The sequence below is a fragment of the Thamnophis elegans genome, chromosome 1 (genome assembly GCF_009769535.1).
Source record: "Thamnophis elegans isolate rThaEle1 chromosome 1, rThaEle1.pri, whole genome shotgun sequence".
Classification (NCBI taxonomy): domain Eukaryota; kingdom Metazoa; phylum Chordata; class Lepidosauria; order Squamata; family Colubridae; genus Thamnophis; species Thamnophis elegans.
The window spans coordinates 91,747,141-91,764,113 of NC_045541.1; the positions used below are offsets into that span (position 1 = coordinate 91,747,141).

Sequence of the window (16,973 nt, forward strand, 5' to 3'; positions counted from 1 at the left end):
ACATTGCCATCTTCTTTTATATTAAAATACATAGTTAATTTTTTTCTCTCCAGAAATTATCCTCTCCAGAATTGATATCTTTTTTTCTCATACATAATCTTCCCATGCATACATAAATCATATTTTAAAAGTCTTTCCTACATAGTAGACATTTCGGTCTGCAAATGGCCTACAAAAAAATGGATAGCCATCAGTTGGAAGCAGAAAATATAGTTTTCACTATCTTTTTGCTGCCATAATTTTTGCACTCTATATGCCTCACAAGCCTCTCATAGACCCAAAGGCATCTTTTCTCAGACATTGGTTTTAAAAATGAGCAGCAGTACAATTCTTATCAATTGTTGGGAAGGTGGATGGCCATTGGAACAATACAATTTGCAATGAAGAAATAAATACTTGTGATACATGATGGAGAACATCAGTTCTGTAAAATGCCAACTATTCTGGATGCAAAGTGATGTTTGCAGTTCTCATTTAAATCAGTTGCATGAAACCTCTCTTTTTTACAGAAATATGTGTACGAAACCTCATTATTTTTAATTTATTTAACATATTCTACTAACTATATTAAAAAAAACTCTTTCAAAACAAAATATTTTTGGCTGGTGTCTTAAAATCTAATGGTAACTAAGCAACTTTCTCAGCAGTGGTCAAACAACTGAAAGCAATCTGTTACTCTGATAGAAATTTCCCACCCATCGATTGTTATTCATTATATTTCCCACATATTAATCAACTTCTCCCTTCTGCTGCCCATCAAAAGAAAGTAGGTATAATAAACATCCAGCCGCGAATACATATATATTTATTAATGAATTTCTATTCTTTATAAATGCATTTCTTAATTTTATGAATTTAAAAATATGATAAATTATGGTACTTTTAATAACAGTAAAGTTTTAAGCAAGCTATTCATAAAAATCTGGTGTAGTGCTTAAGACATTAGGCTAGAAAGCAGAAGACTCTGATTTCTGGTCTGCATTAGGGTTCACCAACAAATGCGCGCACGACAAAAGCGTGCCGACAAAACTGCGGCGAGAAAGCGTGCCTTTAACAAACAACGTGAAAACAACGTAATAACCCTAAGCCTACCCTTAACTCTAACCCTAAACCTAACCCTAACCCTAACCCTAACCCTTACCTTAACCCTAATAGCGCTTTTGTGAGCGCGGTTTTGTCGGCGCACTGTTGTGGGCGCGATTTCGACGTTGCGGTTTTCTCACCGTGGTTTTGTCGTGTGCGCATTTGTTGGGTCACGCAGCATTAGGCATTAAGCCAGCTGGGTGATCTTGGGCCAGACACTTTTTCTCAACCCTAAGGAGGAGGCAATGGGAAACTATTTCTGAAATATTCCAAGAAAATGTAGGGGTTCATTCAGAGAGTGGGAAAAATATGATGTAGAAGGAGTATTTAGTAAGTTCTTTGGCTTGAGTTATTTATAAAAGTAATAAAGTCGAAATTAAAGTAAATGAATAAACAAATGAAGAAATGAACAAACAAATGAATGAATAAACGAACGAATGAATGTAGCAGTTGTGCTGGTAGAAGAGAGGAAAAACATGCCTTCCAGGGAACTTCATGTATTGTATTCTGTTCAAAACAATTATTCTTGGAACAGTTGGAAAGAATAAAAAAGTGAAATTGCTGCTCCATTAAGAAAATAGCAACTCAGCAGCCAAGATGAGATGGCCATAGGGCAATGACCAGCCATTGAAGAGAGGGCGATATGCCAGATGCTGTAGCCAGTCAGAGCTGGGTATGTTACAAAACTGGAAGGAATCAGTGAACTAACTGCTTGGAATGTCACAAGTTGATTCAAGATGGAGAATAGTACATTTGAAACAGTTTCAAAGCATAATATATTGCTCTCTGTAAGTTGTCTTTCTGCTTACATAGAAATTACAGTTGCTGAGTATTGTGATGAGTATCCTGCTAGAACCCAGGGTCACCAAAACCATCAGTAGGTAAAACAATGGAATATTCAATTTAATCACAAGTCTGAATATAATTTAAGTTGAATCAGGGCATAGCTGAAGAGCCGGTAAGCTTAAAAGTAACAAATGCTGCAATAACAACGGTTTGCACTCTTAGTTGCATGAAAAGAACTCTGCTCATACAGTAACCACCTTCACCCCCTCCCTCCTTGTCCTTGGGGCCCTTCCTGTCCAGAACTGTCCATGAGGATTAATGAAGGAATGGAAGGAGGATGGAATGGTGATGTAGGTCTTCAACAGGAGAGGGCAACCTGTATCAGCAGAAATGCCACCTCTTCATACAAAACGCCTTGAGTTAACTTGATTTAATTTAATTCACACGCTTAAAACTACCAAAAAATAATGGATATTCTGTAAGAGCATCCTAACCATATGTATGTGTATGTGTATGTGTATGTGTATGTGTATGTGTATGTGTATGTGTATGTGTATGTGTATGTGTATGTGTATGTGTATGTGTATGTGTATGTGTATGTGTATGTGTATGTGTATGTGTATGTGTATGTGTATGTATATGTATATGTATATGTATATATAAAGATGATGGATATTTTCAGTATTCCAATAAGAAATATCTTAAGTAAACTGATAACATTAAACTCCTTTTCATTTGTTTCTAAACGAAAATGGCATTTTTCCTGTGCCTCACATTTTTTGCCTTTTTCTATGTGCAAGCATGCCAATTTCTTCTTTAAAATGTTATAGCTTAATGTAGGGTCTGTACTATGTAAACTCTTCCCACCCACCCCCAACTATTTTTAAAACATTCAAGTCTGATTATGATGAATTGTTCTGTATTCATATTTCATGCTGATGTTTGCTAACTTGTCACTGGGTTCTTCAGAAATGCTTAGTGTAGCTTTATTAACTTGGGAATGTAGGCTATGAATCACACCAAATTTGCCAGTTTAACAAAATAATAGTGGTGTAATGAAGTAATTGAAAGTTTCATACTTTTCAGATCAGAAATTAATCTTTTAAGATTTTTTTTAAAAAAGCACACTAAAGTGATTCTTCAGAGCTGCTCTGTTTTTCATCACACAATACATTCTGCTTTACCATATACACACTATATAACATTATGATTAATTAATAATTTTGATACCTTCTGCCTTGACTTGAAAGGTCTTTAAGGGATTTTCAGATAGCTAAATAGCCTTTATTTGACATTTTTCAGGTATTGTTTTTTTGTTTCCTTGTTGCATATTCATTGATTGCTAGGACATGAAATATATATGTGTGTGTGTGTGTGTGTATGTACACACACACACACACACACACACACATATATATATGAGGTCTCACTCGCCATCTTCAGGCTGGGTTTTGGGCTTAAAACATGGTTAGAGCTGCCGTCTTTCTATAAATCTTGGTGGGGGTGTGTGGAGTGCAGGTTTTAAGCCCAAAACCCAGCCTGAAGATGGCGAGTGATACCTCGACGAAACGTTGCCAAGATAATCTCAATCTTACATGGGAAAAGACCCAAATACAACAAAACCAGCATACCTAAACCCGTGAAAATCTATGAAAACAAACAAATATATAGACCTATATACTAACACCCGCGAAAACCTCAGAAAACAAATACACACACACACACACACACACACACACACACACACACACACACACACACACACACACATATATATATATATATATATATATATATATATATATATATATATATATATATATATATATATATGTTTGTTTCCATAGATTTTCATGGGTGTAGGTATGCTGGTCTTGTTGTATTCGGGTCTTTTCCCATGTAAGATTGAGATTATCTTGGCAATGTTTCGGTGAGGTCTCACTCGCCATCTTCAGGCTGGGTTTTGGGCTTAAAACATGGTTAGAGCTGCCGTCTTTCTATAAATCTTGGTGGGGGTGTGTGGAGTGCAGGCTTTAAGCCCAAAACCCAGCCTGAAGATGGCGAGTGATACCTCGACGAAACGTTGCCAAGATAATCTCAATCTTACATGGGAAAAGACCCAAATACAACAAAACCAGCATACCTAAACCCGTGAAAATCTATGAAAACAAACAAATATATAGACCTATATACTAACACCCGCGAAAACCTCAGAAAACAAATACACACACACACACACACAATATATATATATATATATATTTAATTTTCTTTCTCTCTCCTTCCTTTCTTCCTTCTGTCTTTCCGTCTTTCTCCTTTTTAAAAACTTGATGCTAAATATCAGAACTGGGAGCATGTTATGTTAGCATTATAAAACTAAATTGTCTGGGATCTAATCAGTTTCTTTTTATGAGCCTTTAACCATGACTCAGACATATTTGAATGTACGAGCTGTTTAAATTGGTGATGCCTCTAAAAAGTTTATTTAAAATGGAACACTTAGACTGGTTTAGTGCAAATTATTAATTGTTACTTTCACAGAGAGGCACTGTTCAATTGTTAATTTTCAATCAAGAGTTTGGATCTGGAAATTATTAAATCAACTGATATGTCTAAGACAAATTCAACTCCATAAATCTTATCCAGTTCTGTTTATCTGGAATAGACATCAGTGGTGGATTCTTTCTACCTTGTGAAGGATTATAAGGTCCCCATGTCATTGCTCTGCCCCTCATCCATGCAAGATTTAGACAGTTGTCTGGCTAATATTAAAGATAAAGATAATGGATAAATATGTCCATTCTATTCCCTATAATAGAACTGATTTTAAACATGCTGTAGATAAAAATGTAAAAATAAAATGGTTCTACTTTGTCATTCATGACTGTAAACAATATAATTTGGGGTATATAGTTTAATGCTTTGACAAAATGTAAGGTTTCTCAGTTTAAATTATGGAAAAGTCACATAGTTCCTAGTTAAGGAGGAGCTCTGTGTGACAAAAACCATACACAGAACCAACTTAACTAAGTTGGCTGAATAAAAGTTTAACTCTTCATCTAGTTCTGTAATTTCAACACTATGCCATCCTAAGAGGCTGCAACCCAAATGGAGTCAAACCCCATTTGAACCCAAAATGCCAATCTCATTTTGGGGTAAATACTTCTTATGCTGGGCATACGCATCTATAAGCCCATCTGCGAATAAGCCAAACCCAATATTTAAGGTATATTTTTGGCACTTAACATTCTTGGCTTATTTGTGATTATATAAGGTAAATCATATGAAATTGAAAAGAGATTTTGACTTTTAGTTGAACTAAGAAGTGTACCTCATCTATTTCCAATTCAATTTCATAGAAGAAAAATAAAAGACATATAGGTTAGGAAGTCAATTCCTGAGGGTATGACCATGCCAATGGTATACTAAGTGGTATTCAGGCTCAGATGGAATTCCTAAAAGTGCTTTTCAAAAGGCAATTGGATTTTCTTGCTTCTTTTCTTGAGAACATTTTGCTTCTCATCCAAAAAGCTTCTTCAGTTCTCTGAGCTTCTTCAGCTTCTTCAGTTCACTTCTCATTTACAAAGCTTGAAAAACGTTTTACTTGAAATATTCTCAAAACAAACAAACAAACAGTCCAATAAGGTCAATTTTGAAAACACCTTTGGGACAACCATGACCTGGATGATTAAGAATCTCCATAGAGTCTTAGATGGAAGGTAAATGGCTTGGCATAGGGAAGTTAAGGCATAATGTTTTGCCTTGGGAACTATTACAAGAGAACTATTTTACCATCTCATACAAAAAACAAGCTTGCCCAAGGGACTTCAATATTGCAGGATTCTATGGGATTTCAATATTCTATTCAATATCAATATCCAAGGATATTGAAACACTACTAAAAGGTAAAGGTTCCCCTTGCACATATATGCTAGTCCTTCCCGACTCTAGGGGGCAGTGCTCATCTATAAGCGAAAAAGCCATCGCTGTCCGAAGACGTCTCCATGATAATGTGGCCTGACTAAATGCCTAAGCAACACAGAACAGTTACCTTCCCACCAAAGGTGGTTTCTATTTTTCTATTTGCATTTTTGTATGCTTTAGAACTGCTAGGTTGGCAGAAGCTGGGACAAGTAACGAGAGCTCACTCCATTATGTGACGCTAGGGATTCGAACCGCTGAACTTAGCCATTTAGTGACTTAGCCACTGAGCCACCGCATCCCTTATGAAACACTACTACATGTGTTATTTTACTATGGCATCCACAGGGATATCCACAACATTTACATTTTATTCTTGTTTCCTCTATGAAGAAAACAGATGACTTTCATATGAGTATACTTTTTTCCCCAGACTTCAAATCCCCTCTAATCCAAATTGTAGCAAAATACTAAGCAGCAGCAGGAATGAAAATGAAGCATTAATGCAAAGTGTTCCATAGTTACAAATCTGTTCATCTGTTATCCATCTTGATGCCCTCCAATGTTTTGTTTTATTTTACCATCTGCATTGATGTTTAATATTTCTGGACCTGGGCCATCATAAATTGTTATAATGATCATGATTATTTGAAATTTGGGGAGCATTGCAGAACACTTATTAATAATGTTAAAAAGGTTTCTAGCCTTTGGGATTTAAGATTTCAAAAGTAAAATAAAATAGTTTGGTGTAAGTTGTTGCCACGCTGGAAGGAAAAGAGATCATTGATTTCTACAGGGAATATCTTCCCCTTTGGCTAAAGGTTAAGCCACAATGCATCTTCTAAGCTGATGTATGAATAAAATAGTTAGGGCACTGATTTGTAATCCTATCCTGTGGCTACAACTTCTGCTTGTCTTGTAAAGGCTGTCCTATCTGCTTATATCTGAGTCATGAGGTGCTGACAAAAAACTACCGCACTAAATGTGAAACCTGAGGCATTTTGCTAATTCCAAAGATATTCGTAATTACCAACTTGGCATTTAACTGATAAATAACTTGCACCTATGCAGCATTACTTTTTGTGCCTCTACTATTTTTCTCTATTATTTTTTTTAAAAAAATGTTTCAGTATTCAATTGTTAAAATATAGATTACAGAAGTCATATTTTCTTGGAAAAAATAAAGGGCAAACCTGAAAAGTGGGCAAGGCTGGAAGAGGTTCATAAAGATTAAAAAATAATAATTGTTTGTATCTATAAATTTGCTTAATGAAGGAAAATTTAAAAAAACAAAAACTAATTTTATAAAACCACACATTGTAATAAAAATATCAAAAGAGAATTCAATGTCCACGTTTTTCATATGAATGTGAAAAATGGTGCATTAAGTGTATTTATACAATACAAGTAAAATGACCAAAATAAAAGTGGGTTTTTGAAAAACGAATAAAACTAAAGGACAGCTTTCTGAAATAAAGAACTGTGTTAAGCGTGGAAAATCAGGAAATCCAAGCAGTTCAAATGAACATAAAGGTTTATTGCAAGCTTAAGTGTTCTATAAGAATTTGAATTACTAATGGTCAAATTGATGGTGATAGATAAGAGTCAATGGAATCTAAGGTAGGTGAGACTTGTGAACACAAAGGACTCAAGACTGATGATGCATTTGACCCCACCCTTGGGCTCAGCCGGCTCATCACCCACAGATCATACTTTGTAATAAAGGACATATGATCATTGTAAGTAAAGGTGGCCAAATTTATCTTCTTTCTTTGCAACCCAAGTTTTTGCCAAAATCAGGGTATCTTTCTGCATAGGAAGTTTGAACTTTAAAGCTGCTGAAATGTTTTGAAACCATTTTAGCATAAATGAAGAAATATTGCAAACATTTTTCTTATGAGATTTATAATGAAGCGCTTAACTTCCAACCTTTGACCTTTTTTTATTTTCAGCCATGGAACAGGATATGAAAGTGATAATCACGCAGCCCCAATGTTATACAGTTGTGGGGCACAGTACAGAATACATACCCATGGAGTTTTTAGAGGAATTCAAGTGAGTATATTAAGGAAAGTATATAATTTTGGACTGATTATCTAGCTGCTTTCATAATGCCAAGGAAACACTATATTTTCTTTTTATTAGACTATAGTGTTCACTATATAATAACTAAATGGAAAATGTTTAAGTTATCTATTGCTGACAAATTCTAATTTGCCCCCTTTTGCTGAGAAATCTTCCAGATATATTGAGTTACAACTCCCATGATTGCCAAGCCACATTGGATAAAAATCATGTTGGGACATTTATGGGTGTTGTTGTAGTCCAATACTTGGAGGGCTTTCCTGCAAGCAGAAAATTAACGAGACGGAAAAATGAAGGACCAAGCATTTTTCCTTGTGAAATGCTACTACAGCCTTTGGGATTGTGGAGAAATGTCTTACAATTTCCTTTATGACATGAAACAAATAACAATTTCAGGATTTGATGCTACCTATATTTCAGGGAAACTGAAATGTCTGTAGGAAGTCTACTTGAAGTATAGTGGGGATGGGGGTGGGGAGGGATGAGGCTTTTTCCAACCTTGACATCTTTAAGACTTGTGGACTTCAGCACTCAGAATTCCCCAGCTAGCCATCCTGGGAGTTGAAGTCCACAAGCTGCCAAGGTTGGGCACCCCTGCACTATAACTTTTACAGTTCTCTGATGAGCCCAGAATATATTGTATGTAAAACCCTCCTCTTTATGCCATCATAGGATATGCGGCGGATGTCTGGAGTGGCTCCAACAATTGTTAGATCAGCAAGTGACACAAATGAAAAGCGACCTTTCATGTGCGTGTATCCCGGCTGTAACAAGAGATATTTCAAATTGTCTCATTTGCAGATGCATGGTAGAAAACACACTGGTAAGTATCTTCATGGAGTGCACAACTGCCCTGAAATAATTGCCTTGTCCAGTATCTCATAGTCCTTCCTATGGTAATGGAAGTCTTTCGTGACCTTTCAACGCCAAGCATTCTGGGAGCCCTTGGCAAGAGAATTGTCAACCTATTACTTCAGTGGGGGCCATGTACTCATGAAAATGTGGGGCATACACTTCCTTCCCCAAGAAGATACAGGGATAATTATATATAGGTAGTCCTCAACTTACAACTCATTCATTTAGTGACCATTCAAAGTTACAACAGCACTGAAAAAAAGTTATTTGTGATCATTTTTCTCATGACCGTTGCCCATGGATCCCAAGGTCATGTGATCAAAATTTGGATGCTTATTGATGACATTTGCCGTGTCTTCATGTGTGTCGGTCATGCAGTGTTGGTCATGTGATTACCCTTTATGATGTATGAAGTCAGTGGGGAAGTTGGAGTCACTTAACCATGTTACTACTATAGTAACTTAACCCGGGGTGGGTTCCTGTATTGGTTGGTACCCCTTCGCTTCACACATGCTTTGCTTGCGCATGTGTAGTTGACTGTAATTTGTTCTGCGCATGTACAGAAACATGCCAGTAATGGCAGAAGAGACCAGGAATCAGTTCGGGTATGTGGCCAGTCTGGGTCACTGCCGGTTCTGCAACCCAGGCCAAATCACCACCACCAGTTCAGCCGAACCAGGCAAACTGGGAGCAACCCAACTCTGAACTTAACCACTGCAGTGATTCAGTTAACAACTGTGGCAAGAAAGGTTGTAAAAACAGGGCAAAGCTGACTTAGCAACTATTTAGCTTAGCAATGGAAATTTGGGGTTCACTTGTGGTTGCAATTTGAGGACTACTGGTAGTTTCACATTTGAATGTTACAAAAAGATGTGGCCATAACATCAGGAAAGAACTAATGTATATAAAAAAACTTTACATATTGCAGTGAAGTGAGCTATAATTCACAGAAGTCTGCATCATAATACATCCTCTAGTCTTTTTTTATTTTAAAGGGATTTGTGTATCGTTCTAAATGAGTGAATAATATTTGCTTGTGGTGTTGTCATAGTGTATGGTTCTTGAAATGCAGCTTAAACTTTTATAGGGTAGAGAAATGGAGAAGCTGAATAACAATTAATTTTTAAAAAGAAAAAAAAAGAGTGGGTCAGAAGATTTCCCTTATAAAACAACTGATTCATTACAGTTTCTGAAAATTGTTATTTTGCGTTACTATCTGTGGAACTCTGATGCACAAAGCTGGAATTTGTTTCCGTGCTTATCACTGTTTCAGCAGAAATTTTGCTGATATCTCTGTTACCATTACGGTTGTTTACAGTCCCCTCTTAGTATTAATACTGTTGACCCAGATATAAAAAAGTACTAAAGTACTATTTTCTTGGAACACCTAAAATAGTATATTTTAAAAAATCTTTATAAATAATATTGCACCCACTTTCACCTATCATTAACAAGAAGTAGCAACAATGATTTATTAGTTTGCAAGTGATGTATGACTGGAGGATTTTTTTTCAAACACACAAAATGATACTTAGTTTCAATGAACTTTTTCTTCCCAGCAAAAATGAGTTGCAAGCAAACCGAATACAATAACTCATCACTTTGAAGATAAAGCTTTTGTAGCAGATTATCTGTGGTGAAAATTATAATTTCATTAAGTAACAAGATTTATATTAATGGAGGTTTTTTAAAAAGTTATAACAACTCTTCGAGGAAATAGAAAAATGGCTGTGGAGTATGCAAGTTAAACAATTGTAACTTACTTTCTCATTTCCTTTATACAAAACTAAAATTTGAATCCACTTAAACTCATTTTATACAGACTGCAATTTCTTTGTTTACTACAGAGCTGATTTGCTGCTCTGATTCTCCCACTCAGGTTTCTCCAGATATATTGTAACTACAATTTTAATTAGAACTTGGTTTATATATATATACAGTATTAGTGGATTACATCTCAATATGGCCCACAAAAAAGTTGATGGCATTATACTGCAATTGTTTCTGATTATCCAAGATGGGGAACTAGGTTAAAAGTATAAATGCCTAAGTTAAGTCTAACTACATAAATGGAGTTTTTTTGGCAGTATTATGGAAAGTGCTTAGCCAACAATCCTGAAATTCCCAGGCAGTTTCTTCATCCAAGTCCAACTAGGACTCATCCTGCTTAGCTTCTAAAATCAGCCAAGTTTGTCTGGGTTCACCATCTGCTGAGACCACAGATAGTAACTACTGATGAGCAAAAATAGCAAAACATATAACTCTTGAAAACATGCTGAAACATAAACCCAATGCTCCTTACCTTGCTTGGGTTCTACAGTATTGAGATAATTTGCTAGGGATGCCAATTTTTCAGATGCTGCTAACACTTCCAGAACTATAACTTGAATGCAAAAAACCCCCACATTTTGTAAAAACTTTCTGTTACTGGAACTTAATGCTGCTTCGGATTTTGGATCAGCTAAGCTAATGGAGGAATTCGCTGTGAAGCTGAATTTCATGGAATACATGGGAAATTCATGCATACTTGAATTTTCCATGTATTGATACATAGTAAGGATGAAAAGAGCACATGATCAGGCTGCGGAGACTTCATAACTTCCATAACTTAGCTGGAGACTTATTATGTGATTTTTCTTAATTGGTGTTTATTCTCAGAAGAAGATATAAATAGGACTGAACAATCTGTTGTTTCCTCAAAAACTTACATTAAAAAACCCCCACATAATTAATAAACAAGTGTCCATAAAAATATGTTTCTTTATTATAACCACAAAGCAAATAAACAAGATTCTCATGATTCCCTTTGTAAACAATGTTCAATTCCCTCCTTGAACCTTTCCCTATTTTTTACAGGGCTGATTCTTTGTCACAAGTATTCATTGCTCCATATATGCATTCTAGCAGTGGAATTATTTATGAAGTTGCAAATGCATGGATTTTAATTGTTGCCTGAATGACCTATTCTGTCTCTTACAAATATTTTTTTAAGAAACTCATCTTAGACAATGACTTTGGCTAAGTTAACAATAAGCAGTTAACAATTTAAAACAATTCATTTGTTTATTTAGTATATTTCTATAGCCACTGATTTCAAAAAAATGTGACTCTGGGCAGTATACAATATAACAGTTAAAAGCTCCATAGCAATCTAAAAACTAAATAAAATAAACATAAGACATATAAAAAGGATGTATCAAATAAACCTGTAAAACCCAGGAAGGTGGGAGAACAAACACCACTTGGTCTCATATAGCCACCTTGTGGGCTGCCCCTTGGATCACCATGGATGATTAAAAAAAGAAAGAAGAGAAAATAAGTTTTAAGGGTCTTATGGAAGGCCAATAGAGATGGGGATAATACCAGGTTCCAGAAGGCAGGGGTTACAGCAGAAAAGGCATGCCGGATAGAACTCCTTCGGAGATGGGACTTGCTGCCTTTCCTCCCTGCCTGACTTGGTGGGATAGGCAAATGCAATTGGGAAGAAGATATGCAAGAAGTTGTAAGATACCACAACTACAAAATTTTTACAATAAATAGTAATCCAAACAAATCATACCATTTTCTTTTCACACACTCAGAGCCTAGACCTTGGCACAATAAATTGTTTACACAATTCCAACCATTTATTTTTAAGTTAGAAAGTGGAAACACCATTTTTTTTAAAAAACCCAAACATTTATATTATCTTTTCCCTAAAGATAATCCATTGTGCTATCTCTCTATTACATGGGAGAGTTGTTGTAATGTGTTAATTGAGGTTTCCTTTAATGCCTACAATGCTATTTACTTCCTTCAAATAAACTTGTTTTTTTCTAAGGAGAAAAACCGTATCAGTGTGACTTTAAGGACTGTGAACGAAGATTCTCTCGTTCAGATCAACTCAAAAGGCATCAAAGGCGACACACAGGTATGTTGCATATCTGAGATTTTGACATTTGTTGCAATTCGTGGTTTCCCTTATCAAGGGTATGTGAAATTGAGTTGTAATTTTTTTGCTTTTAAGAGCACTAAAGGCACTTTGTATAACTTTGTATAAGTTCAGAAATATACTACAAAGAAGCCGAGTGCTAAACCTAGGTTGCAATTAATTATATGCCTCTTAAAAATATAATAATGTTAGTACAGATCAGTTAGAGTGTACTTTGGGAAGAGCATTTGTGCCTTAGATGTAGTTAGATATCAGATAATTTGATTATTTATAACTATATATGCTGAGCATAGGCGATCCTGAAAACTAACTTTTTGGCCTGAAACGCTGGGAAGTAATTCTTTCCCTATGCTTAATAAATAATGTGGGAAGCATAGGTGATAGTCAGCAGGTTCTGATCAGTTCTGGAGAACTGGTAATGGAAATTTTGAGTAGTTCAGAGAACCCGTAAATACCGCCCATCTATTCTCTGCCTCCCGAGTCCCAGATGATCAGGAGGAAATGCGGATTTTGCAGTAACCTTCCCTGGAGTTGGGAGGGAATGAAGATTCTACAGTATCCTTCCCCTGCCATGCCCACCAAGCCACACACACTAAGCCATGCCACACCCACCAAGCCACACCCACAAAATTGGTAGTAAATTTTTTTGAATCCCACCACTTGTGGGGAGGTGATTATACTCCTTGATAATTGAAATAATAGCTACTTAATGAGGTTTAATACTTTTTTTTTACAAATGATATGGGTGATCCTTGACTTATGACTATTGCTTTAGCAATCATTCAAAACTATGGCAGTGCTGAATGAATGGACTCACAACCTGTCCCTGATGTTACAGTGCCCCATGGCCATGCAATCAAAATTTGGGTGCTTGGCAGTCCATCTGCACTTACAACCTTAGGGATGCTGCAACTTTTCTCCAGCCACCCATCTTCCGTCCATCTTTGCTCTTTTGGCCCTCTGCTCTCTGTGGCCCATGCCACCCTAGCTGACTTTGAAGTCTTCTTGCTGCTGCTGCTGCTGCTGACGAAGCATATCCAACCTGGTTCTTCACAAGGCAAAGCTGAGCTTCCTGAGGTGGCAGCAAAAGCAACAAGAGAGTGCAAGCAAAAGCATAAAAAAGCCAGCCAATCGTAATTTCTGACATTATTCCTTAAAAGAATATTAGCAATATTGCCCACACCAAAAAAAAAACCATTCAAGTCAAAGCACTAGGGATAGGAAGACTCCCAGAGTTCCTAAAGCATGCAAGCAAATTTGTATCTCAATTTTAATAAATTTCTCCTTACAAAATGAAAGAGTGCTGAGCATATCCCAGTCCTGTCACTCTACACCAGTGCCCCCCAATCTTTTGGGCATCAGGGACTGGTTCCATGAAAAGAGGTTTTTCCATGGACCGGAGGGGGCTTGGTTTCACGTGCTGCCTACATCCTTTGGATGGGAGGACCAGTTTCTGGCATGGTGCTGGTCCATGGACTGGGTTGAGGACTTCTGCTCTATTTCATATACCATAATCCCATCAATGTTTGGAATCTGCAGAGAAGTTGTCAAACTTTATGAATTGGCATCATCAAATCCTTGCAAAAAGTCCTATTCTGGTGCCACCATCTTACAGGATAATTACAAAGGTTGCATCAGTTCCTCCTAGTCCCATCATTACTTTGTGAAGCAACTAGAGTTATTCAACATACTCTAATTCGGGTCATCAATCCTAACCCAAATACATTGGGCAGTATAAACAAACAGCTTACTTTTCAGTACAGTCTAATGAAAGAAAAGCTCTTGTGCATGTGTAGAGGGTATAGAGAGTGACCTTGAGGGGGAGAGGGAAGATCCATTATCAAAGCAACAAAGATGTAGCTTAAGACCAATGCAAAGAGGAATTAATGAATAAGGACTTTCACTTCCCTAATTCTCAAAAAGGGAGGAGGGAAAGAATATTCAGAATTAACATGATTCTGATACTATAGACACTCTAATAAAAATAGGACAAATGGCATCCGTTTCTCACACTAGTCTACCTGATAGGACTGAGAATTTGTTTCAAACAAATATTTTGAAAGTTGTATATAGTTTTAATAAACTATGTATATAGTTGTACATAGTTTTAATAAAGATCACAGCACTAGACAAATATCTAATTGTTCAAACAGAAATAAAATTCATTAAGTTGAATAGGGTTTAGGTAAGTAAATATAACTTCAGCCTTAGTATTTTAAAAAAAGTTAACATTTTAAGAAATAACGAGAAAATATTTCTATGCAATGACATGCTTGCATAGACATCTCCGGATTAGGAATACTTTATGATTTATTTATTTATTTCATAGTATTTATATAGCTGCTCATATTTTAAAATGCCTAATTCAAACAATTAAATTAAATAGTACACTAACAGAGAATTGGAGCCCCTTTATGGACAATTGTAAATAAGCCTAGAAGAAAGGTAAGTGGAATACTGTTATAGATATTATGTGCACAGTTAATTTTTAAAGCATCTTCTAAATACAGGAAATACACTCAGATTCCTTTAAAAAAAATCACATCATGCATATAGTTTTGAAAAAGCACTTGGATATGTGAAAAATGCTATTCTGAATTGAAATGGAAAAATGTGCACATTATTAAAGGACAATTTCAAAAGAATTGAGAAATAACAACCACAATCACGTGATGTTTCTTATTTCCAATTTTTCAAGTTTTCACTCCAAAGTGAATTATTGCTTCCATTTTTTGCCAGTAACCAAGGCATGGTAAAAGCACTAAATGGAGTTAAAAAGGGCAAAGAGACCAAGAAAGGTCAGGTAGTTGAGTTGCCTGATTAATGCGACTAAACATGTGAAAGTTTGTACTTAGGGGCGGAAATGGCAATTGTCAAATAAACGTAATAGTGTATGTTTCTGAAATTCAGAAGAACTGATACTCTTATACCTTTGTAAAGGTACTAGAATCCAAGAATAGATTTATTTTATGTATTTAGGTGTAAAACCATTCCAATGTAAAACCTGTCAGAGAAAGTTCTCCCGATCTGATCATCTGAAGACTCACACTAGGACTCATACAGGTAAAACAAGTGCGTATACTTTTTTCCCATTTATATATTCTTATTTATTTTATTGAAAATTAAATTATGATATTTCTAGGAAATTATTCTGGGCATATGTGATATTGATATGTCTTAGCTATTACAGATAAAATAATGTGTAGGGTGGAGGGAGGGACGACACACAATCAACTTTGGCAACTTTAAGACTGGTGAACTTCAATTTCCAGAATTTCCCAGCCAGCCATGGGGATTCTGAGAGTTGACATCCACAAGTCTTAAAGTTGCCAAGGCTGGATACACCCGTCTTAGAGCAAAATCAAGAGTCATGACTATTATCCTTTGGCAGAAGAATTACGTTCAGGTGACAGTTTACAGTTGCCCTAATCTGTCTTTTTAACTCAACTTAATTTGAGGCTGCAACTTCTAACCAACATTCTAAATAGGACACAGAGACCCAAATCTTACCATGTTTCTCTGAAAATAAGACCCACCCTGAAAACAAGCCTTACCCTGATTTGTTGGGGGTGGGTCTAATATAAGCCCTATCCAAAAAATAAACCGGGGGGTGGGTGGGAGGCCCAGCGCAAGAGGTGGCAAGTGCATGGGGGCTGATGACGTCTGGCAGCAGCCGTGGCCCAGTGGCCTTTTGGTGCAGCACAAGGACTCATGGAAGGCTTGTGGGAGGATTGCATAGCACCACCGGCAGCAGGCAGAGGCAGAGGTGTGGGGGATGGGAAAGTCAGGTGACCCTGATGCCCCACACAGGTGCTTGTTTGGTGTGGCCACAGGCAAGCTGAGAGACATGGAATGGAGTGGGCTCCGCATTAGGATCGCCTCTGCCTCCCCTTGGCTTTGCTGAGCATTTTTTGCCAGAGGGAGGTAAGCTTTGTCTACTTGCAAAGGGGAAACATAGATGCTGTGCTTGTTTGGTACAGATTTAGGGCTGAGACTTTTTGTAACCACCTTCTGGACCACAAGTTCATTCAACTGAGGGATTAAACAGGGAATTGAATCCTGGCTATGAAAATTAGTACCATAAAATGTAATATAAAGCCTTGTTGGCCATTTTTCCTTTAAGCAATCTTGTGAAACTTGACTATTCTCAGTCAAAAAGGGATGTTTATATATTATATTATATCATATTATATTATATTACATTATATTATATTTTACATTACATTGTAATGTATATATATACATTGTATTGTATATAATGTATGAATAATATAACACATAAAATAATATACATGTTCAATCTATGAATAGA

At 36.3% G+C, this 16,973-nt stretch overlaps 1 protein-coding gene across 1 annotated transcript in view; it reads left to right on the plus strand.

Annotated features, from left to right (window-relative positions):
- The window catches only part of WT1 (WT1 transcription factor), a 53,054-nt gene that overhangs the window by 33,529 nt on the left and 2,552 nt on the right, over positions 1–16,973 (plus strand). Inside the window, exons 5-8 of the mRNA XM_032222201.1 lie at positions 7,743–7,845; positions 8,548–8,698; positions 12,551–12,640; positions 15,641–15,733. Of these exons, the coding sequence (XP_032078092.1) occupies positions 7,743–7,845; positions 8,548–8,698; positions 12,551–12,640; positions 15,641–15,733 (437 nt within the window). The remainder of the gene's footprint in view (positions 1–7,742; positions 7,846–8,547; positions 8,699–12,550; positions 12,641–15,640; positions 15,734–16,973) is intronic.